The 24802-nt window shown below is 43.0% G+C and overlaps 1 protein-coding gene across 3 annotated transcripts; it reads left to right on the top strand.

Annotated features, from left to right (window-relative positions):
* On the top strand, positions 1 to 22969 carry LOC128454606 (rap guanine nucleotide exchange factor 4). Of its 3 annotated transcripts, none has more exons than XM_053438040.1 (30): positions 1 to 68; positions 3890 to 4032; positions 4641 to 4729; positions 5704 to 5850; positions 10194 to 10266; positions 10767 to 10786; positions 13840 to 13946; positions 14078 to 14199; positions 14606 to 14789; positions 15257 to 15341; positions 15513 to 15573; positions 16074 to 16150; positions 16688 to 16834; positions 17506 to 17600; positions 17754 to 17814; positions 18266 to 18372; positions 19100 to 19250; positions 19339 to 19427; positions 19543 to 19570; positions 19653 to 19728; positions 19938 to 20084; positions 20221 to 20318; positions 20579 to 20704; positions 20941 to 21119; positions 21220 to 21310; positions 21398 to 21448; positions 22268 to 22355; positions 22467 to 22531; positions 22684 to 22738; positions 22842 to 22969. In XM_053438040.1, exons 1-30 carry the CDS (start codon positions 1 to 3, stop codon positions 22967 to 22969), a joined length of 2958 nt encoding a protein of 985 aa, XP_053294015.1. The 3 variants fall into 3 exon arrangements, with proteins under 3 accessions (XP_053294015.1, XP_053294016.1, XP_053294013.1); XM_053438041.1 differs by having other exon boundaries at positions 17754 to 17839; positions 18294 to 18372; XM_053438038.1 differs by having other exon boundaries at positions 10767 to 10822; positions 17754 to 17839; positions 18294 to 18372.
* Positions 22970 to 24802: the final 1833 nt, after the last annotated feature.

The raw sequence follows: 24802 nt of genomic DNA, 5'->3' as shown, positions 1-24802 counted from the left end.
ATGGTCGCGGTGCAGACGTCCCCCACCCCGGCTCCTGCGGCGGAGTGGATCTGCTGCCTGGATAAAAGGTGAGTCGGCTCCGCGGTGCAGCTCCACACACGACCCCGCTGGTTTCTCCTTCATTCATCCGCGTCAACGTGTTTCATCGGGAACCGGCGATTGCTGCGTGCGTGTGTGTGCGTATACGTGTGTGTGTGTGCGCGCAGTAATAGCGTAATATCGTGTCATGTCAAACCCTCCCGTGGTTCCCAGCGGATGCACACTCCTCATCGACTAATGGCAAAAGCTGCAGAGCAACATCATCTCACACCTTTTCCCCTCTTATCCCATCTCCCCGGTCAAAAAGGCGTCGGTGGCTTCGAGGTCCACTGACACGTCTGTGCTGTGGAAGATGGCTGATGAGGCGCACATGGTTTATGTCTGTGTGCTCAAATCAAACCGCTTCGCCGTAACGAACACACCACTGGGGCGTGTGCGTTAGTCATCACACAGAGGCACAGTTCCCCCACATTACACAGTTTGTCTGCTCCGACTGAACTGAACAGGTAGCAGTACCTGAACCAATCATTTAACAGGATGAAGATCAACGTCTAATGGCTGCTGCAAGATTTGAGCCTCTGTGGACACAAAAGGGTTTATACCTGGTATCCAATAGAGATGACTGGCTTTCAATGACTCAATGAAAAGGCAACTGTGCACCAATTACTGGAAGTGGGCAGATGATACATCTCACACCTAAAGAGAAATCAATGATCTAAGACATACACCCCACTGCTCATACACCCACACATTCTGAACCCACCTCACTGTGACACATCCTCGTGTTACCCCTGGCAACCAGGAGCTACCATCTTGTCTGCTCATCCTCACCTGGAGTACGAGTGGGTGCATGCACGTCTATTTAGTCATTCATAAAAAGTAGTTGCGACAGAAGATTATTAGGATTTTGGATTAATCCGCAAATTTGAAAAAAGCACAAGGAGACGGTGGCCTCTCCAAACACCTCTCAGTTCACTAAAGTAAGATAACATCACTGAATATTCACACTTAAGAAGCTGAACCTTCTACTATCGTGGGCATTTTTGATTTCTGTAAAGACTTAAAATGAACATTCATGCCAATAGGTTTTCTGTCGATTGAGTAAATGATCAGTCGAAAGCTTATTTTTCAGCTTTAGATTTCTGTAAAATATAATGACCACAATATTATTGTGTGATGGGTGTGTCTTATTATGCTCTGTTGACAAATCTGGAGTTTTGGATGACAACATCCGTCAACCACTGAACAATATATATATATATATATATACATATATATATATATATATATCTTAAATCAAATGCAGACCATAAGCAGTGGGTGTCAGTAAGAGCCGGTTAAGTCAGAAGCGGAGCCCGGACAGGATGTTATTATCGAGCACCGACTTCTCCTTAGCTATACGCGCCTCTTAATCAATCAATATCCAGCGGCCTGTGTGTGTGTGTGCGTGTCTGTGTGTGTCTGTGTGTGTTTGGGATCTTTCATCTACAGTGACTGTTGATGTGAGCAAGTGAGGAATTAGAGGCAGGGAGGGGGGGGGGGGGGGAGTGAGGTGGAAGACATGAGGTTAAGAGACAACCCACTCTGATGTATCTGTCCGAAGACATTTATTGCAAGTGAGTGTGAAGTATGTGAGATAAGATCTGATTTGTTCTGTTCAGTGCCGCCCCAGCAAGGTAAAAGACAGCCGAGTCAACACATACCCCCCCACACACACACACACACACACACACACACACACACTTGCTGACGAGATACCAGGATAGAAACCCATTAGGCTTCCAAGTTAAACGCAGTGTTTCCTCCATGGAACATGTAGGATAATTTGCAAAGATGTCAAGGGCTGGATGAGGGATTTGAAGACTTGTTTTGAAGAGTGAGTGGCGTATACAGTGATGAATATTCAGTGTTTTAACAGGATCTCAGGTCGTTAGTGGCGAGGCAGATTGGTGTTGAAAGAACTCTGCCACAGTAACGTTTTAATCTGCCACAACAGGAAACATGTTTGTGTTGACATTTTGCTCAGCCAATGATTTATTTGTCTGGAAACACTGATTTATATTTGTTTTACTTCCCCAGATGGAGGTTTCCTAAAATATTCTGAAGAACCTTCTGGTGTCTCTCTGTTTCCTCTGCAGTGTGTGTGTGTGTGTGTGTGTGTGTGTGTGTGTGTCCATAATTTGTGGTTGAAAGCTGAGATCTTTGCTGACATGGGCACTGTGGGAGGGCGGCGGAGTAAAGGAGAAGTCAAGGAGGAGAGAGAAGGGCGATGGAGGGAGGGAGAGGGGGATAAGGTGAACACCTCTCAGGTCACATTGGTTGTACGCCAACGGGCGAGGCAGATTCCACCAGACAGGCAGGGAGCGAGCGAGCGCATGCATGACAACGAAAAGAGAAAGAACAAAACAACGAGGCTTTGAGCAGAAAATCGAAACTGACAGATCTTAGCCGTTTCACTGTAGACGGAGAGGTGGAGGGGTGGCGCTGGTGCTGTCCTTATAACCCTGCAGAGTCAACCTCCATGTTTCTCCCTATTACAGAGTGGGAGTCCCCCTGTCGAAACCATTAACCCAGTGCACTGTGGGATACGACTCTCTGTTGGAGCACCGAGGCAGTAGGTGGGTGATGGGAGGATGAGTCAGAGACAAGAATAAAAGGAGAGAAACACAGGAAGAGAAAGAAAAAGACCTGTTTGTAATGGCAGATGTTGTGGGACTGGGAGACATGTTTGGCAGTGCAGCCCTTTAAGCACAGTCTGTTTATCTGGGAGCACCGTCCCAGCCACGGAGGACAATCTGCTGCTTTGGAACACAAGTATATGTGTGTCTATCTCTGTATGCACATGTGCATGTTGGTAAAGAGGGAGTCACCTCTGCCTGTGAGCTTGCGAAACATAAATAAAGGGATAGTAATGGCTTGATTAATGTCTGAGGATATGGATGGGAGGGGGCACACACAGTTTGTGGCAGTAATGGAGAGGAGAAAATAGGGAGACACTTGTTCATTTCCTTCATCCTGACAAATATCTTGCAAGTCTGGATGGAGATGGAGATCAGAGAAATATTTAGCGGAGGCAGAGGAAAAAGAGGGAGAAGAAGAAAGCTGGGATCGAGGGGGAAGGAAGGAGCTGAGGGAGGACTGGGGATAGACAGCCTCCTGTCGGTGAAGGAAAGAGCCCACGCTGCATTAGTTATTCTGTATGAACACACACACACACACACACACACACACACACACGTGCAAGGCTGAGTCACGAGCAGAGGGGAAATAAGTGAATGAATGGGGCTAACTGCAGCGTGTGTTACTCTCATACGATTTAGTCTCCCCCCCCCCCCCCCGCTCTGTAGTTCTCCTCCACCACATTGCCGAGCAGAACGTTTAAGCTCTCAGATGAAACTTCCGTGTGCTCCCTCGTGTCTGTGTGCGCTCGCCCAGATTTTCAGCAGTGACGCGCTCTTATGTGCTCAGATTTAAGCGTATTAGAAATAGCTGCCGAACAAATGAGATCCTGCATCCACACCCCTGTGGGGGGTCTGAGCCAAGCGAAGTAACGCCTGCGGCTCTGTGCTGTTATCGCTGAGGCACCAGACTGAACAATGAACCACACGTACACACACACAGTCACACAAATCCGTAAACAGCAATAGTACACCACCGATTTGTGATGTTTTGACATATTCACTGGTAATTGCAAATATTTAAATTGAAAACAAAGCCCATTCCACAGCACTCTATAGGTTTTAGATTGATTTCCTATCCTCCATCACAGTGAGCAAGTTACATTATGCAGTTAAACACCACTGATGTATAATTGAGCCCTAATATAAGAGCTACTGGTGTTTGTGCACAGGCCCTCGGAGCGCTCAGGAGAGGACGTGGACATTATCCTGACCAGACTGAGAGAGGTCAAAGCCTTTCGGAGGTTCCCGTCTCCGCTCTTGGTGCAGATCTGTGCCTCAGCCTTCTACGAGTGCCTGGAGAAAGGCATCACGTGTACGTACACACACAAACACACAAACACACTACAGTTGGATTAGGAGATACATTGCTACGCTACAGAGAATTATACTCTTCTGTTCAAATGAATGAAAGTCGGGCTGCAGAAGATCTTCTTCTTCTAAGAGCTGTTAGTGGGATGCATTGGAATGCAAAGCACTGGGTTCAGGCTAATTCACGTGTCCATGTAAACCATGCAAATGTGAGAGGATGTGACCTCTGGGGGTTTCTGTACTGTAGAGCTGGACCAATGTGGATCCTCTACAGATATTAGGTAGTAAAAGATTTCTGATACTAGTATAACAGCTGATCTGAGTGTCACAAAGAAATGGCAATGACTCCAGATGTCATCATGGAACCATTTGAAACAGTTTATTAGATTTCCTTTTAGTCACAAATATCTCAAGAAATACAAAACACAAAATATGTAGAATTTGAAAAATAATACTCAAAATAAACATATTTTGGAAAATGTAAAGATGAATTTATATCTTTTCTGGATTGGTTATTCCGTATAATGCAAACGCACATGCTAACAGTGATATGTCTGTCCTGGTTTACTGTATTGAATGTATTCTGACACGCTGTTACTCCACTGTTTGCAGTGTTTCGACAGGGAGACATCGGCACCAGCTGGTACGCCGTGCTCTCGGGTTCCCTGGATGTTAAAGTGTCAGAAACAGCCAACCACCAGGTAACATCCTCGAATTCAATTCTTACTGCTCAGACTGGAGCTACAGACACGATAACCTGCTCCCCGTCTGTTCCTGTTGTGTGTCAGTTCTGTGTTTATCCTGTGATTAGTTTGAAATGAATCTTGGTTCATGGACACCAATGGCAGATTTGTTTAGAAAATGTATTATTCCTCATGGCTGCAATTTACCTGTTCCCCCTTGTACTATATTCTTTCATAACCCTCTCTGTCAAGCTGCAGGCTGCTCTAGGTGATGTTAGAGGGCTGGTCCTACACTACTCCCTTTATTGCCGACTTTCTTTTACTACATTAGTTTATGTCTCTCAGTTGCTTAAATACGCCGCAGCAAATCGACCATGGTGCAGAAAACAAGTCCATTGAGAATCGTGCCCTGGGCCTGGCTTTATACCCTTAATGTGAGAGCCTGGAAATAGGGTTATAATGTAAATATAGAGGAGGAGAAGGACATGTGGGCGAAGAGAGGGAGAGAGCGGGAGAGGATTTGTTTCTCCGGGAAAGACCGAGATAAGGAGCCTCCCCATTGTGAAATGTCCCTTTCATGCACTGTATGTCGCCCTAAAGTGCCACCACTGGCCTAGTTTCTGTGGCTAGATATGAAATGACAGTTTGGACAACTGAACAAAGGTTTCCATAGCATGCAGAGTATTTGTCTAAATCAATGTACAGTGTGGATAAACTATGTGTGTGTGTGTGTGTGTTTACATTTCTCTAGCCTGTCCAATTAGTTCCAGCACCTAGAGATATTCTCCTTACAGTAGCCTCTCATATTTGAATTCATTTGCATTCATTTCCATATATTAATCCGTCTGCTCACCGTGTCTGTCCATGTTAAGCAAACCTTAGACGTATTGATGATTATCACTGCACCAGTGTCTCAGTGAGTTTAGTGTTTCATTATACTGGTATAAAACAGGACCGTATCACTGACAGATGAACATTGTGTTTGCGTGCAGGATGCAGTCACTATTTGTTCACTGGGGATTGGGACGGCGTTCGGGGAGTCGATCCTGGACAACACACCTCGCCACGCTACCATCGTCAGCAGAGAGACCAGCGAGCTGCTGCGCATCGAGCAGAGGGAGTTCAAGAGCCTCTGGGAGGTGAGAGGGAGAGAGAGAGAGAGAGAGAGTTAAATACACTTTGGAACTTCATGATTCCACATTCACTCTGTTAGACTCCTTTTCGAGACAAACACGCATTGTAATTGTGCTTTTAACCACAAGAGGGCTGTCCACTACAACTTTGCTTTTTGTTCCCATTATTGGAGACACCCCTCAGGTGACATACAGCAATGAGTTGTGTAAGGTACAGGGAGAGAAGGGATGGTGTAAATACATTGTGTGTGTGTGGCACTGGATTGCTATTGCAGCATTATGCACCCAACCAATCATGATGTGTGGCTCAGGTATCTATGGACTCATATGAGCCTATTTCACTGTGTTGGAGTGAGAAGCAGTTACACAGGAGCCTGAGGGGATCTTTTGAAATGTCGTTGAGCCAGCGTAGATGACTATTTTAATAAATAGATATAGATAGAATACATTTTTTTCATAATCTGCTGATTATCCTGAGCGGTCGCAGTTAAAATGTCAAATCCTGGCTTGCCTCGTGGCAGATGTTGTGAGGTCACTGCACAGAAATCCAGTGTAAATAAAATGTTTCTCAAAAGAGCAAAAACCTCCACCAGCTCCCAGCGGTCCCCTTATGAAACCACATTTAAAATCATTTGATCCGAATGTTTGATTTGGATCTGCACCTAATTCCACATGCTCATAAATATCAGTAATAACCAAGTCCCTCAGATGTGTCCGATTTCTTTCATCAAGATCCATGAACTATTCCCTGGGAAATTGATAAAAATGTCAAAAAATGCTCTCACAATGTTCAAGAGAATTCCTGCATCTTCATTATCTGAATGCTCTTATATCTTTAGATATTGTGGAAATCTGTTCAGCAGTTTTTCCATAATCCTGCTGCCAAAAAATGTAAAATGTAACCTCTCTGGGCTTCTTCCATTCTACTAATTAACATTAGTTCCTACATATGTACTTTTGCTGCTACAAAAGTCAATAGGATCAAATTTTTCAGAAACTAATGACCAAAATGTCATATTGGCACATTACAGATATAACTTAAATCATGAAAACACTTTTAGACACATTTGTATATGAGATAAATAAATTCACAATGAGCAGTTCAGATGTGGGCCTCCTGGTTGAGGTCACCATCTCCATTCACAGGGTCTCACTGGGAGAGGAAGTCCTGGCAGAGCAGGGGGGGGGGGGGGGTCACTTCACTGTTGCTTCCCAGTCAGCACCCAGACCCTCTGCTCTGCGCTTTATTCAATCTGTTATCCTACATTGTCTGATCTGAAAGGTTCCATTTTCTTTTAGATTGAAAACCAATTTAGTTTCTGTCTTTGGTTTTTCCATGTATACATCATTCCTCTAAACTTAGTGTGACAACATAATATAATACAGTTGCAAGTGGTCCTTTTATTTCTTATTAAAGGCAAAACATAGATTTTTTGTGTCCTCCTTTGACAGCTCTGCACCTCAAAATCAGACTCCAAATCCACCTGGATACTTTTAGTAAACACATCATTAACTTTAAAGCAGTCGGACAACTTTATTGTTATTCCCTATGTTTAAAAACAAAACAAAAATGAGGCATATGTGGCTTGATTTGCTGCTCTGATAATCTATGGTATATTTTATTTAATTAAATTAATAATTATGATAAAAATAATGACGTCTTCAAAATAATTAAATTAAATAACTAAATAAATTAACAGGAAAATAAATTCCATTTAATTCCACAGGAAATGATAAAAGCAAGATAAGACAACAAGTGATTATGAAAGCGTGGGCGCCAGCCATCTTGTAGTGTTTTGTTTGTCGCCTAAGTGCACTCGGTCTGTCACTGTGTTTTCTATTTCAGGACAGTAGACATGAAGCAGAAAACATAGCCCAGGGTTGTCCTGCTTTGGATTTCATTCAGCTCATACTAAAAGGATGTTTGTGTGCATGTGTGTGTGTGTCAGTGCTTGGGTTTAATTTGTGTGTGTCTGCGTGTGTGTGGTGAGTGCTACAAAGCCTCAGGATGAATTTAGTCATGTATTTGATGAAAGGATGAAAGAAAAAAGCGCCGCTCCATAATTCTAACACTAAGTGGCAGTGAGGTGAATGAACAGGGTGTAGATGTACAACAGCTTGTTCTTTCTGATGGATATGTGCAAGTAAACAGTGTGTCAGTCTGCGGATGTGTTGCCTGGCTGGTCTACGCACATTCATCGCTCTTGGACGTGTCCCAGGTCAAGCTGGAGATCCTAGTCATCCTGGAGAGTTGTGTATGGTTGTGATGAGAACACAAACTGTCTGTGTTAAATCATTCAAAACGTTAAATTAAGATTCACCTTTAGGTTTCCAAATGCTTGTAACCCTGGGCAAGTCATTTGAAGAAGGCACACGTTATTAATTCTGGCAAAATAATCATAAAATGTGACATAAAACTGAACAGGAATCGTTTCCTTAGTTGTAACGTGGGCAATTAAAACAGACACAAGCTGCTGAATATCACAGTCAAATTAATGAACATCATAACTCACTGACAAAAATAAATATTGAGCTGATGATGACTACAATAAAGTTTATGATGGCACAGTCCACACAAATAAACAAAGACTATTTTTCATACTTGAGGGTTTAATTAGTATAAACATTAAAGCTGAAACATTTGATTGTATGAGAAGTAACTTACCATTTACCATTTTCAACTGTAAATGTTTTTACTGCAAAATCTAGGAATGGCCATAATAAATTAATCTTGCAGATGCATGTGTCCAACTGATGTTACAATAATACCAACAGTAAATTGGGCTGTTTCCTGACCATTAAAGTTTAGTTGTAATCCACCCTGTAGTTTGTGCGTAATCCTGCTAGTGAACAGACGTTCACTAGCAGTGAAGTCTATTTATACATATATCATTTCTGGTAGTATACTACATAGTATACTAAAGTGTAGTAGGATATACTGTAACCTGGCCCTCTCAACCCATTTGTTTGTTCTGGTCCTGCTTCAACACCCCCAGCCGACCATGACTGCAAATCAAAGTGTTGTAAAAGTGTGAAGCATGAAGGGGAAGACTTGGCCCTTGTTGTACAGGACATCTGTGCTTTTGTAACTGTAACACAAGTTTGTGGTGACTTTAAAGATAATCGTACTCAGCTCTCCTGTCTACTGTCCTCCTGGTCTAGAGAGGTATACGAAGTAAAAGAGAATAACATTTCCATAACAATGTCTTTTCCCTCAGCTTCCTTCCTTTTTCCTCGCTCCCTCCCTCCTCACTACTCCTTTCATTCACCTCCTCTGGTTGCTTTCTCCGTCTCTCCCTCCCTCTCTCTCTTTCACCACCGGAGCAGCCCAGTCATACGGGATCACCGTGGTAACCTGCCAGGGGTAGAGTGGTTCGGTTCTTGGCGAGAGAGAAAGAGAGCGGGAGACGGAGAGAGAGACACTGAGGCGATTGTGTGACACGAGGAGAGAGAAATAGAGAGAGTAGCTTGTTTTGAGCGGGATGCTGTCCTGTGTGTGTGGGTTGTAGCGGAGCAGAGGGCAGCTCTCTGGGGTTCTAGGCAGCTGAGTGTGTTCCCTCAGGTGAGTCCTGCTCCTCCACTGTCTGTGTAGCTGGGCTGTGCATGTGGGGAACATAGTCCTTCACTCTCAGTTTTCATACTTTGTATAAATGTAGGTTGTTGTTGTTGTTTTTTCAGTATTTGTTATTGAAACCTCCTGAGATAGATTTGTCTGTAATATTGGGCTCTGGTCAATCATCTGATTGTCTTGGTTACAGAGAAGTGGTGTTTGTGTCAAAGGGAACAGAGGACAGACGTCCACTCTGTCTCCCTCTCTCTCTCTCTCTCAGTGTGTGTGTGTGTGTGGGTGTGTGTGTGTGTGTGTGTGTGCGTGTGTGTGTCCTCAGAGGGCATGGGTTGCTTGGTAATGACCTTGCAGATGACCAGTGGCACTTTCAGGCTCATAATTACCTGCTGTATGTATTTAATGTCTCTGCTGTAGAAATGAAAACACAGTTTATTATTTATAACAGCTGTAAGAGCAACATCTGTACAAACAGCAGCATCGGTTGTTCTCATTAACCCCGGTTTAAATGCTGTGTGTGTGTGTGTGTTTGTGTTTGTGTGTTATATAATGTTAGTTGTTCTGCATGTAAATGATCTTGGTTGTACAAAGGGCTTTGTTTTGAGGGGTATTTGCTGGTCGTGTGTGTGTCTGTGTGTGTGTGTGTCTTTGTGTCGACACGTAATGACTTTGACGTTTTGTAGAAGAAGATGTGGTAGAATTGACCCGTCGCAACAGTTAAGGTGTAAATGTTTTATTAATCTGACACTGGCTGAAAGTGCCCGTGTGTTTTTTTGTCTTTTAGAAGCATCGTCAGAGCCTGGCTGGACTGCTGGCCCCCCCTTATGGAGCGATGGAGAGCGGATCTAACAATGACAGTGAGCACGCACACATACACACACACGCACACACACACACACACACACACACACACACACACACACACACGACAGTGGGTGAATGGTGTGTGATAGAGAAAACGCTCTGTATAAAACAGCTGTATGAGTGTGTCTGTGAATGGGTGAATGAGGCTTTTACTTTAACATCTTTTGAGTGGTTGTGAGACTGTAAAAGCACTAAATATATACAGTCCATTAAACATGAACACAAACACTGAAATAAAAGAAACACTGTAAATGTGGCTCTTATTACTTGAAAAGCAAAAAGGAGTTCTTCATGTTTTATTTAATGAATAGAGTGTGTCAAGTTCTCCGACGTCTTTTTTACGATCCTCTATACTTCCTTTCCACCTAATCATCGTGCAGGTTGTTTCCCTGCATGTTTTTAGCATTTAGCAAATAAGCGATTTAATAAATGGTTTGTGTATTCTGCAGAAGACTTCAAATGCACCGTGCTCATGCCCGTTTTTGCTCCTCAGGACTCACAGACAAGGACAACATTCACTCCGACTCTGCAAACAGAGCTCACAACAAGGTAACCACCCACTCTGCTTCACAGTTGTCTTGGCTTTGTGTAGGAAGTAATGATAACAGTATCCTTGAAATAAGCTCTGGTTTTTGAGAACTGGGTCTTTCCTCCCGGCAAACACGAAGCATGAATGAACCAAACCACCGGGGCTGGGCAGCCTCAGTTTGTCTCTGATTCCTCGAGGCCTATGTACTTGTGTGAGAATATCTGTGTTGACAGCTCAGCATGAAAATATGTATTTATATCGGCCAGTAGGTTAGTGATGTGTGAAGCTACTTGATTAGTACGTATGTTGTATGTATGCTAGAAAAGCATGATAATAAGAACCTAGTTTAACCGGAGCACACTGTCATAAAAGCGAGCACCGCCGCGTACGCACATGTTTGTGAACCAATCAGAATATCAGAATGGACATTTGAAAGGTGTGTGTGTTTTTTCTGTGAAGTGACAAGTGAGGACTCACAGCTGTGATCCTCTGTACTTATGCTAATGCTAACTAATGCATGCAGATAGAAGAAAGATCCCATCTGCTCAATTAGCATGCCTTTCTTTGTTGTTTTCAATAGCAGTGTGTGCACTTGTGTGTGTGTGTGTGTGTGTACACATCTGCTGGTCTCCTCTGTCTGAGCTGCAGGTGTGATCTGCAGGGTGTTTGCTTATACAGTGCCTTGCATAAGTATTCACCCCCTTTGGACTTTTCTACATTTTGTCATGGTATAACCACAGATTAAAATTTATTTCATCGTGAGTTTATGTAATGGACCAACACAAAATAGTGCATCATTTGGAAGTGGGGGGAAATATTACATGGATTTCACAATTATTTACAAATAAAAATCTGAAAAGTGTTGAGTGCATATGTATTCACCCCCTTTACTGTGAAACCCCTAACAAAGATCTGGTGCGACCAATTGCATTCACAAGTCACATTTGCAAGTCACATAATTAGTAAATAGGGTCCACCTGTCTGCAATTTAATCTCAGTATAAATACACCTGTTCTGTGACGGACTCAGAGTTTGTTGGAGATCATTACTGAACAAACAGCATCATGAAGACCAAGGAGCTCACCAAACAGGTCAGGGATAAAGTTGTGGAGAAATATGAAGCAGGGTTAGGTTATAAAAAAATATCCAGAGCTTTGAACATCTCTCTGAGCACCATAAAATCCATCATAAGAAAATGGAAAGAATATGGCACAACCGCAAACCTACCAAGAGGAGGCCGTCCACCCAAACTGAAGAGTCGGACAAGGAGAAAATTAATCAGAGAAGCAACCAGGAGGCCCATGGTTACTCTGGAGGAGTTGCAGAGATCCACAGCTGAGGTGGGAGAATCTGTCCACAGGACAACTATTAGTCTTCTACTCCACAAATCTGGCCTTTATGGAAGAGTGGCAAGAAGAAAGCCATTGTTGAAAGGGATCCATAAAAAATCCCGTTTGGAGTTTGCCAGAAGCCATGTGGGAGACACAGCAAACATGTGGAAGAAGGTGCTCTGGTCAGATGAGACCAAAATTGAACTCTTTGGCCTCAATGCAAAACGCTATGTGTGGCGAAAACCCAACACTGCCCATCACCCTGAGCACACCATCCCAACAGTGAAACATGGTGGTGGTAGCATCATGCTGTGGGGATGCTTCTCTTCAGCAGGTACAGGGAAACTGGTCAGAATAGAGGGAAAGATGGATGGAGCCAAATACAGGGAAATCCTTGAAGAAAATCTGATGCAGTCTGCAAAAGACTTGAGACTGGGGCGGAGGTTCATCTTCCAGCAGGACAATGACCCTAAACATACAGCCAGAGCTACAAAGGAATGGTTTGGATTAAAGAATGTTAATGTCTTAAAATGGCCCAGTCAAAGCCCAGACCTCAATCCAATAGAGAATCTATGGCAAGACTTGAAGATTGCGGTTCACAGACGGTCTCCATCCAATCTGACTGAGCTTCATCTTTTTTGCCAAGAAGAATGGACAAACCTTTCCATCTCTAGATGTGCAAAGCTGGTAGAGACATACCCCAAAAGACTTGCAGCTGTAATTGCAGCGAAAGGGGGTTCTACCAAGTATTGACACAGGGGGGTGAATACTTATGCACACAACAGATGTCAACTTTTTTGTTCTCATTATTGTTTGTGTCACAATAAAATGTATTTTGCACCTCCAAAGTACTATGCATGTTTTGTTGATCAAACGGGAAAAAGTTTATTTAAGTCTATTTGAATTCCAGTTAGTAACAGTACATAATGGGAAAAAGTCCAAGGGGGGTGAATACTTATGCAAGGCACTGTATGTGCAGTGTTTCCTGTTTCGAGTGCTTCATATATATCACTTGCAGCACGTCAATCAAAGTCAATGTCAATAATCAAAAGGATTACATTTTATTGTATTACTGACATTTTCTCCAAAATATTAGTCTGTCACATGAATCTATTTAACTTGGTAAATTGACACATCGGGCACGAACGTTGGATGACCTGATTAGAAGTTTGAGGTCAAAGGTCAAAGTCAAGCAGAACCTGGCGACTATAAATGGGACGGACATGTAGACATATACGTTCAAACATTAAAACACACAGTGCTGGAGGGACAGCCAGGGGGCGCTGCGTCCACATGTCCTTGTAAACGCCTCAAGAGAATCCTTTCAAATATGGACTCACAGATGAACTGATTAGATTTGGATTTTCAAAGGTCAAAGTCACAGCAGCATCACTGAAAGGTTTTTGACTTCTTGAACTGATTGTCTAAAGTTTGTCTTGTCACTTGGACTCAAAGATTAATTCATCGTATTTCAGCGGTTAAAGGTCACAGTACCCTATATATGAATCTAGGAAAAAATATCTCTTGATTAAAATGCACTGGTTGGCGGTATAGAGAGAGCGCGGTGGTAATTCTAGTCTTTTAGATGTGGTTTAAGAATGGTTTTACATAAATGTTGCAGCACAGAGTAAGAATAAAAGATTGTGAGTGTTGCTTCTTGGATTCCAATTAACACCCCCCCACTCTGCCTTCCTGCTGTTTGGCAGATTCCCTCAGAGAAACTGCAGAGAGCCGGGAAGGTTCTACGTAACGCCATCCTGTCCAGAGCCCCGCACATGATCCGAGACAGGAAGTATCACCTCAAGACTTACAGGTAGGGTTGTCTACAACAATACAGACTGTGTATTTTTTTTTACAGAATTTTTATTTAAAAATACATGGGCTGCTATTATTGTCTTGGCAGTTTACTGTTTGTGTAACCGTGTGTTTTCGTGTGTACTGCAGACAGTGCTGTGTTGGCACAGAGCTGGTCGACTGGCTGGTGCTGCAGAGTGCATGTGTGCTCACACGGTCCCACGCTGTCGGGATGTGGCAGGCGTTGCTGGAGGAAGGGGTGCTAAACCATGGTAAGTAAAACTTTGGCTGTTTTTATGACTTTCTCATCATGGTGCATGCTGTTAAGTTACTTACTTCACATAGTTGCCATGATGTACTGCAAGCCACTTCCCAAGCCTCTGCCACAAATCAGATGGTTATTACTTTGCATATTGTTTAATGCATAAATTCTAATTTAGCGCCTTTCAGAGTAAAACATGGTTTGAGGGTTTTGAATCTGAGTGTTAGAATGATTCCAGAGGCAAATTTAATTAGAAGTTTTAAAGGATGAATATAAAATAAAGATTAGATTCACAAACTTCAAAGATGATTTCTGAAATGACGTTTCGAGATGATAAAAAACAAAGAAGATACGACTCTGTTTGAATGTTTACATGTCTCCTTTGACACGTGTGTTCTTGTCGTGTTGCACTTCAGTGGACCAGGAGCTTGGCTTCCAGGACAAGTACCTGTTCTACCGTTTTCTTGATGATGACGAGGAGGACACGCCGTTGCCTAGTGAGGATGAGAGGAGGGAGAGTGAGGAGGAGCTGCCGGAGACCATCCTCTTCGTCGCTCAGATTGGCCCCGATGCCCTGCTGCGCATGATCCTCAAGAAATCGTTAGTCAGACGATTGCAGTGCAGCATTTACATTACACTAGCAACACATTACGAGTTGATATAATTATATATATGATATGTATATATATATCATATATTCATGTACATTAAGGAAGCTCATGTCACCATCCCTACTTCCTGCTGCTTTTTATATGTAATTAACTCCTCTATGGCAATATTTTCATTCATACTGTAGAGAACCAAATCGAATCTAAAACCATTATATAGCTGTGTCATTTCACATGATGATAAAACCGTATGCTACATATTTGATGAACTGAATGTTTTATACAGTATTATCATAGTGAGTATTCTTCAAACCACTTTAGCATTACGATGTGTCATCTGCAATATCCTCGGCATGATTAGTGGTGTAGTGCATGCATGAGATGTTGGTGAGTTCATTCTGACTAACTCCTGCGCCTGTGTGTGTGTGTGTGTGTCTGTGTGTGTGTCTCTCTCCCTAGGCCTGGTCAGAGGACAGGAGATGACCTTGAGATCATCTACGATGAGTTGCTTCACATCAAGGCCTTAGGTCACCTCTCCAACACTGTGAGTCAGCCAGAGGCTACACTTCTCTTTTTAAAGGCACAGTGCTGGTTTAACTCACCAGTACCACATGGCACAGTTTTTTGGGGGGAGTTTAAGAGTTGAGGGAGAAGTATGTGTCACAGGCGATCCTCGTCCCATTAACCACCATTAACTGTGTTTTGTGCTTTGCAGGTGAAGAGGGAACTGGCAAGCGTTGTGATTTTCGAGTCGCATGCAAAAGCTGGAACCGTGTGTGAGTTTTCACTTTGAATGCATTTTTTTGTTTGTGTAGCGGTTTTGCTGTAGGCTCCAGACAGAATAACCTTATTCCAGATGCGTGGGCTGAGAAGCAAAAACAATTTTAAGAGTAAAGAACACCCACCTACTAAATAAACACTCCCAAGATATGTTGATATTTTTACACATTGGGATTAAAGCATGCTGAATTGGCATTTCCTGTTTTTCATTATTTCCTGTTATACTGTTAGACACCTGAGGTATGATGAGCATCTCTATCCTGTGATGTCCCAATTTGTTTATAGACACTTGTTTGCGATGAACATTGGAGATAAAGATATCCTCAGGAACTTTTAGTCAGACTCCAAAATATCCAAAAATATGTGTATCATGTCTGAGTGTTTAGATATTCCTCTCCTCCGCCGGGGGAGAGAGCGCCTGCAGTTTGAAGTCCTCTGGTGTTCAGGATGAATAAGAGGTTTAGTCACATGTGTACATGTCCTCTCTATCTTCCAGTGTTTAACCAAGGAGAGGAGGGCACATCATGGTACATCATCCAGAAGGGCTCAGTCAATGTGGTGATCTATGGCAAGGTGTGTGTGTGTGTGTGCATGTGCTTGAATGCATTCACCCACCTACATGTTTATGTTTTCTTCGTTTTATTTGCATTGTTCCAGGTTTCTGCTTCATTAGATGATATTTCCTCTGCATGTCCTGATAAGATTTGCTGCTCATTGTGTCTGAATGGATCCCAGCAGCAGTTTGCTGGTGTTTCCCTGTGAGGCCGGGAACCACCAGTAGAAACTGCTTGTGACTCATCTTATGATTAAATAGCTTTCACGGATTGTCCGCATACACAAATTCACACCACACAACCACTAGACAGGCACATTCACTGTTCGTGTTCATGTGTGCACACGTTGATCACAATTTGACTGTACATACACAAAGGTATTCTGCACATACATATACACATATGTAAACACAAACACGATTCATCCCACTCTTAAGTGCTCCGGCTCCTTTCTGACTTTTGCTCAGGGCTGATAACTAGTGAGCTGTTTGTGTTTGAGCTTTGTTTATATCTTGTTGTGTGTCTGTCTGTGTGTGTGTGTTTGTGTGTGCCTCAGGGTGTTGTGTGCACACTCCACGAGGGTGACGACTTTGGGAAGTTGGCGCTGGTCACAGATTCACCTCGAGCTGCCTCCATTGTCCTGAGAGAGGACAACTGCCACTTCCTGCGTGTGGACAAGGAGGACTTCAACAGGATACTCAGGGTGAGAGCTGGACTTTGTCCTGACTCTGTGGGGACACACACACAGCATCCAATTAATCCAAAGGGTTCACAGAGTCAGAAATGAATCAACTGTTTCAACCTGCAAATCAAAATTTAGATGTATCCACTGTACTCCTTCTAAATGAAAGGAAAATCCTATAAATTATATTATTCTGTCTGTCAAAGCTTTATGCTGCACTGTCTGGTACTGCTGTACAATGGTTGTCTCCCCCCACTGGTATATAGCTGTATTACATGTAACCTTTTAGAATCCCATGGTTAATCTGGCTGTTTTTTAATACTTTAATAAAAATAAGTAGAAGAAGAAGAAGATGGAAAAGAACAAGAATACATTTAATTTATATGGTGCTTTTAATAATGCTCAAAGACACATCATATAGGATTAAAAGATAATGCAGAATATCTCTAAATGCAAATCACATTTTCGAATAAGCTTTCATACGCAACATCAATTTTTTCCCCCTTTGCTAAGATTTGACATCTGTCATTGAGCACAACATTGCCTATATGACAAACACGTTTTTCTACTTGGCACAGAACACACAACTTGATTTGATCACACCAGCGTGATCGCAGAGAGGGTTAGCTTCCTAGTTGACGTGCAGTGACACTGTGTTGTGTGTTGTGTGTTGTGTGTTGTTGTTCCTGCAGGATGTGGAGGCCAACACGGTGCGTTTGAAAGAACACGAACAAGCCGTGCTGGTGTTAGAGAAGAGTCCCCGAGCCTCCACCATGGGAAGCATCAAGTATGTGTGTGTCTAGAAGCACATGTCCGCATGTAGAACCAACAAATGTTCATACTGATGTAGCTAGAAGTAAACAAAAAATCTGAATGTGCTAATCCCTCCTACAGTTTGATTTTAAAGTGTTGATTTGTTTTTATTGCGACACTGTTGAAGGTACACTGTGATATCAGGAATGCCAGAGAAGATTCTGGAGCACTTCCTGGAGACCATGAGGATGGACATACACCACAATGATCCAGGTAGCCAGAAGGAAATTATGGATTCGATTTGAAAAGATGGTTGTTGAGGATATCTTGTGTCATACATTGGATATAACTGTATATTGAGAGCTCCTCATATTGTTCAACTATCATTTTTTCCTTCTGAAACATCACATTTCTGTTGAGCCCAGGTCATTTATTGTGATATCATGTTGTAGGCCATGGATTTATTTAATGAAATTAGCACACTGTGAGGTTGGGTTTTTATTTACCCACAAATGAATCCTTTAATTAAACCTACAAACACTGATGTTGTTAGACATATCAGAGGTTTTGCAGGCCCGAAATCAAAAGCATCACAGTTAAAGATGGAAGATTGGATAAATAAGAGGAATGGCTTTTTTCACAATCTTTTTTTATCCTCCTAATTCTCTTGCACTTCATTTCCTTTGTTTCCCCTCTGACTCTCTTCCCTCTCTCCCTCTCCTGTCAGACCCAGCGGTGGACGATTTTGTCCTCATGCAGTGTGTCTTCATGGCCAACAGCCAGCTCTGTCCTCTGCTCTTGGCACAATATCCTTTCTGCCTTCACGCTCTCTTGCTCTTGCTGCCCCGGTACTTTCGGCACGTTCCTTTTAAAACTCACATTATATCAGTGATACCCACTTATCAAGTGCACTGACATATCAGAACAGCAGCCAACATGTTCTGTTGACAGCATGTCAGCGGTGCCGGTTGCAGCTCTGCTTGTGGAAGCGCTGAAGCAGCAGTTTGCCATCCAGCACTAATGAGCTGCCTCCTCACCTCCTCACACCATAGTAACAAGTTGTAATCCCAGACGAGAAGGTCTTTTCTCGTTGTCTTAGTCACTGAAGTGCCACTAGTGCTCAGCTACTTGTGTTCTACAGCGGCTGCAACCATGATTACACAATATAAACAATAAACACTGCCCTCATTTTTATTGACGGATGCGCTGAAGTGAATTTATAACAGCCACGGACTGTTTCTAAAGATGGACGACATGTCTCCACTTCTGGAAATGAAGCCAAAATATACCAGAGTACGAGCGCTGCCATCTTTGGAGGCAGAGTCTTCACAGTAGAATCTGGGATGGAGCCGCAGTAGCAAGGTCGCAATGACACACGTGCTTTACCAAGTCAGTCTCACCTGTCAATCATGACGTTTCACTCCATTCTAATAGCATCAAATAACTAATTAAAACCAATCTTGCCTGAATTTGTTTTGGGTCAAAGTCCCATCCACAATCTATCTTTGTATTCATCTTTAACCTGGTGTGCACCTACCATGCGCCCTCTCCGCCCGGCTCTGAGCAGGAGAGGTTGGAGTATGCAGTGAACAGTAAGAGGAGGGCCCTGGTTATCACCCTGCGCTGGGCCAACACACACTCGTACCTGCTGCAGGAGGAACCTGCCGCTCTCGCCTTCCTGGAGGTAAACCAGAGCAAAGTTTCAAAAGTAGTAAATCACACCGCTTGCACATGTGATGACTGTGCTTCCTTCTCTCCGTCCCTTTGTGCAGGAGTTGTACGGAAGTCTATCAAATGACTCTCGGGTGCTGCGAGCTCTGAAAGACTTAGTGCCTGACCTGGAGAAAATCATCAAATTACAGTAGGTTTTCAAAAGCGTTAAAGTTTCTCTTCGTGTTTTATGTTTCAACCCCAGTTAAATTCATTTAACTAAATGTTCATTGCATCTTTATTTCTACACTTCTTTCACTTTGTAGTTCAGAAGAAGCCAAAGCAACGAAAAAGGTACGTTCAGACCAGTGTTTTTAGAAGATGCTGCATCATAGTGATGCAGATACTCACAAGCTGCTCTTTGTAACCTTGACAGAAAACCCTATTACGACAATTCAGCAACGGAGAGGAGAGGCTGCAAAAGAAACAACCCATTAGGAATCAGGACGACAGTACGTAGAGAAAACTCAAATCTTCACTAGGATCTCATTGTATCTGATGTAGGACTTGTATTCCTGTTTTGCTTGTTCTGGATAAATGAATCTTCATCTTGGACATTTGATTAATTCATCAGATGTGATCGCAAACCATGTAACTGTATTTCAGGATGTATTTTGTTTTTGTTTTGTGTGCGTGTGTGTGTCTGTCTGTGTGTGTGTAGTCCTACTAAAGGTCTACTGCAGCGATCACACATACACAACCATCCGGGTCGCCGTGGCAGCAACAGGAAGAGAAGTGATTGCTGCTGTGGCCGACAAACTCTGCACCACAGAGGAGCTGGTGCTGCTCCACCTCAGCTCGGCCGGTGGTAAGAACACTGCTCGTTTGTCATTTCAGCAGCTTCTTGTATCTTAAAAACTGATCCAGGATCTTTGAAGTGTGTTTAAGTAAATGTTGGGTCATATCTGGGTCCTGCAGCTGAGTGGTCTCCCTTTATGTTACAGAAAAACTGATGTTGAAGCCAAATGACGTGTCAGTGTTCTCGACTGTGAGCATCAACGGACGATTGTTTGCCTGTTCTCGTGGACAGCTCAGCACTCTGGTAAGAAGACATTTTGATTGAATTGGTTTATAGCACTATTAGTATTAAGTAGTTATTGCTTTGGGGCAATATTTGAAAGCATACTGGACAAAGAACCTACACATCAAATACAAGTAGAGTTGGAAATGTGATCACTGCAAACTTGGACAAAACTACATGTGTCAATGTGTCCCGATGTGTGTGTGAACCTCTTCTAACTATTTATATATTTGTTATGCTTGTGAATTTTCATGTGCTTCTGTTCTTTGTGTGTGTCTCAGACTCCTCACCCGGAGCAGGAGGGCCCCACTGCAGGCTCCATGTCAACCTTTGAGCTGATGAGCTCTAAGGACCTGGCTTACCAGATGACCATGTATGACTGGGAGCTGTTCAGCTGTGTGCATGAGGTATCACACGTGCACATACACACTGAGAGCTACCTCAGGCCAGTGGTGACCAGATAACGATATGTTACAGGCACAGTGTTATAGTCTGATAACAGTTTGGATCATACATATGTAACCTTTCACCCAAAGTTGGCATGTTTCAGGACCTGTCCACTAGACAAACTCTAAACCTCCTGCTCCTCCCGTCTCCTCCCTTCTCCTCCCGTCTCCTCCCGTCTCCTCCCGTCTCCCCTCAGCACGAGCTGCTCTACCACACGTTCGGCCGGCAGAGCTTCAGGAGAACCACGGCGAATTTGGACTTGTTCCTGCGGCGATTCAACCAGGTTCAACTGTGGGTGGTCACTGAGGTGTGCCTCTGCGGGCAGCTCAGCAAGAGAGTCCAGCTCCTGAAGAAGTTCATCAAGATAGCTGCACAGTGAGTAGGACCTGCTGGAGACTGTCACGTGCTTCACATGCACGTCGAGTTCCTTCATTTCTTCGCTTCATTTCTCGCTCGTGTGTTTATTTGTCTGCAGCTGTCGAGAGTTCAAAAACCTGAATTCCTTCTTTGCCATTATTATGGGGATGAGCAACCCAGCTGTCAGCCGACTGAGCCAGACGTGGGAGGTAAAACGTCTTCCTCCAGAAACGCATCGATCTCCAGCCACCTTTCCATCCTCTTGTTGCTAAACTCACTTCTCTGTTTATTGGCAGAAACTCCCCTCCAAGTTCAAGAAGTTCTATGCCGAGTTTGAGAGCATGATGGTAAGCTCCCAAACAAAAGTGGCTTTTGATTATGTCTGTAACGAGTCAGTTCAGCTTCACTACAAAATAATAATGTGGTTATTTACTGTGAGTAGTATCTGAACATGCAGAGTAACACAGCTGATTTCCGATAAAAGTTCCATTCAGCACAATTTACAGCAGAAATATAAGAAAAACATAGAGTAGCTAAAAATCTGGGCAAATAAAACCTGTTCATTTGATGTGACCGCATAATCTTTACTCTTGCACCTCACATGACGCAAATAATTCTCTTAACGCATAAGAAAACTAGAATCGCACTCATCACAGCAACATTCTTGTAAAATCCACTCCAAATTCCATGGTTTTTGGGCATAGATCTTAAACTATTGAAGATTCACTGAAAGTATGGACTCCCTATTGAATCCATATTATTTCCGCTACACACTTATGGGTTTGAATCCCTATTTGCAACCACTTTCAAATCCGCTAGCTCCAGATAATCAGATGGATCTGCACCAAATTGCACACACTTGTGAAAATCTGTCTGATTTATTCATTAAGATTAATAAAAATGTCTTGAAAAACCTTATCTTGCAATGTTGAAGAAAGTGATACAAAATTCCTGGATCTGCACCAGAATTGAATGGGTTCTTTCTTGGCCCATGTTCCAAGTTTCATGTAAATCTGTGAAGTTGTTTTAAACATTATCTCAGAGAAAAAATCTAACTGACGCGATATCATCAGTGCTGAGAAAGAAAAGCAAGTAGTGTTTTTGATCATCACGGTGAACCAATCTCATGTATTAGGTTTTTACTCTGTCACTTTGTCTGTTAACAGGACCCATCCAGAAACCACCGGTCCTACCGACTCACTGTCACCAAACTGGAGCCGCCGATCATCCCCTTCATGCCCCTCCTTCTCAAAGGTCAGTCCCTGTGAATCTCAACGCGTCTCAGTACATCTGTAAACTCTGTGTCTCATGGAAAACATTGTGGGAAAAACATGGCTGCCATTCATTCTCATTATTTCTCTTCAGATATGACATTCACACACGAGGGCAACAAGACATTTATTGACAACATGGTCAATTTTGAGAAAATGGTGAGTGTCTGTGAGCAAAGAAAAGGCTAAATTAGTTTTCTTTAGAATAATAACGACATTAATAATTTGTACTTATAATACTCAATATCCTAACAGTGTCATATTTTTCCCCCTCGCACTCGACCAATATTTGTATCTCTTTATTTCCTCAGCGTATAATAGCTAACACGATTCGGCAAGTGAAGCATTGTAGAAGTCAACCTTTCAGTGAGTGACACCTTTTTAATCACATTTATCTACTGCCTTTTATTGTAAATCCTTCAAATGACGTTTTCTTCCTCCTCTCTACTTCCTCCCATCGCTGTGTCAGATCCCGACATTTGCCAACCAAACAAAAACCAAGCCGAGGTGCGGGGCTACGTCAGGAAGTTCTGCGTGATTGACAACCAGAGGGCGCTGACACAGCTCTCCTACCGGCTGGAGCCTCGGCGGACATGAGCTCCAGACCTCCCACCGCCATCGCCTTCTCTGTGACGTCAGCATTAGAAAACAACAACAACAAAGACAAAACACACATGTTACCTGGATAGATATAATACAACATGAATTATCAGTAGCAAATCACAACAGTAAAGGACTCTTGTGGCTCCAGGACTTATACTGTACCATTAAACGCCTCTTCTTCCTGGACAGAACAAACGTTCAGCTGCTCTCCTGTCGCCATGTCTCAGCACCCCCACCCCACCCCACCCCTCCCAGACTGATGGTTTATTAGCTGTCGCTGTTTGGGACCTGTAAGATAGAACTGTAATGTATAGAACTTGAATCAATATCCTGCATGACTGAACTTCATAGGCTTTGCGTTCTATACAGTGGATTTCTATCTGATTGTCCTGTGATGTTGTGCTCCCCCCGGATGAGCCTTGTTTACAATATATTACTGTACCTGCCTGTCAAGCAAAAGCATTCTCATGACGGCCCGACTCAGAGACAGAAAAAACACGGAGGAGCCCACAGACTGTAGTGAAGACTCCTCCTTTCCCCTGTTGGATTTACAGATGAACGTCACACCTATTTACTCCATAACCTACATGAGCGTGTCTTTAGGATTCAATGTCCTTTAGGTAAAATATCGATGTCCCTGAACTAGTCATAGAACTCCAAAGCTACTTAACAGAGTATTAGTCAGATTATTGACCCAATGATATCGCAAAAAGTGTTCAAATTTGTCACCGTGCGACTGTGACCGGTGTAAACGGTTGTAGATGGAGAAGTTGCTCGCTGGGATCGGTTCAGCCGAGTCCAGAGAGCGTCTCGCACTCTGAGGGGAAATCTCGTCGTCTCCCAGTTTGTGTCCAGTCCGTGTTCAGTCTATTTATTTTTGTATCTGTGGGTGTAGAAGTTGAGTGTGTTCTTGACATTGACGTGTCATTAGTTTTCCTCTGAACTCAGGAGCTTTTGATGTGATGGTGTGTCAGTCAAGAACTGCCTCCCCCTCCCCCAGAGCAGCCTGTAACTGTACTGTTTGTGTGGTCTGCCTTGTAAATAAAAAAATAGCTAATTTAACAGTGAAAATGGTCCGATCACCTTCTTCAAAAGTGTGTCCTGCCCAAAGTGGTGCCGAGGTTTGGTGATGCCAGTCGTCTGTTTGCTCTGTTCCACTGGGATCCAGCGAGAATAGATCTCAGCTACTGGGGACATCTGATGCGGAGCTAAATGTAATTTAGCTCAGATCTGAGTGAATAACGCTGAACTATAACACTGACTGTCACATGATCTCTGTGGATCTTTTGAGGTCACGACATGATCTTTGCTGCTGCACCATACACGGCTCAAGTCATTCTCTTATAGCACAAGAATACTAGAATGGTTCTCAGTAGAATGAATAGGCCCAACAGTCCAATTTAATTCAATGACACCTTCTAGTTAAGCCAACAGAACAATGCAGATCATTAAATCCTAACTTCCATTTGCAGATTATTTTTAAATCAAGATTAGTGATTTATTCCCTGGAAAACCATTGAAAATGTCAAAAGAAACACAACCAAACAATGTTCACAACAACAAGAAAGAAATGAAAGTAACCTATATTTTAAAGGATCTTTCCTGGCCCATGTCCCATCTTTCCACAAGGTTTCAATGAAATCTGTTTAGTAGTACCTGTGTAATCCTGCTGACAAACAAACAAACAAACAAACAAACGGACAGCGTGGAAAACACAACCTCCTTGGCGGAGGTACAGTATCTAATAGTTGGAGATGCTGTGGATACCCACGGTTCTCACAGGACTTAACCCTGGTAAATTTGTCTGTTAAGGATTTGTCTCTCCAG

The sequence above is a fragment of the Pleuronectes platessa genome, chromosome 13 (assembly GCF_947347685.1).
Source record: "Pleuronectes platessa chromosome 13, fPlePla1.1, whole genome shotgun sequence".
NCBI classification, from domain to species: domain Eukaryota; kingdom Metazoa; phylum Chordata; class Actinopteri; order Pleuronectiformes; family Pleuronectidae; genus Pleuronectes; species Pleuronectes platessa.
Note: the sequence above shows the minus strand (reverse complement) of the source record. Positions and strands in the feature narration are given on the sequence as shown.

Bases quoted from the DNA above. Each gene is read 5' to 3' on its own strand.
- LOC128454606 (XM_053438038.1), top strand. From the start codon at position 1: ATGGTCGCGGTGCAGACGTCCCCCACCCCGGCTCCTGCGGCGGAGTGG. The intron at 15,342-15,512 runs GTGAGTCAGCCA...TGTGCTTTGCAG, and splicing joins TAGGTCACCTCTCCAACACT to GTGAAGAGGGAACTGGCAAG. The intron at 17,601-17,753 runs GTATGTGTGTGT...ACACTGTTGAAG, and splicing joins TCCACCATGGGAAGCATCAA to GTACACTGTGATATCAGGAA.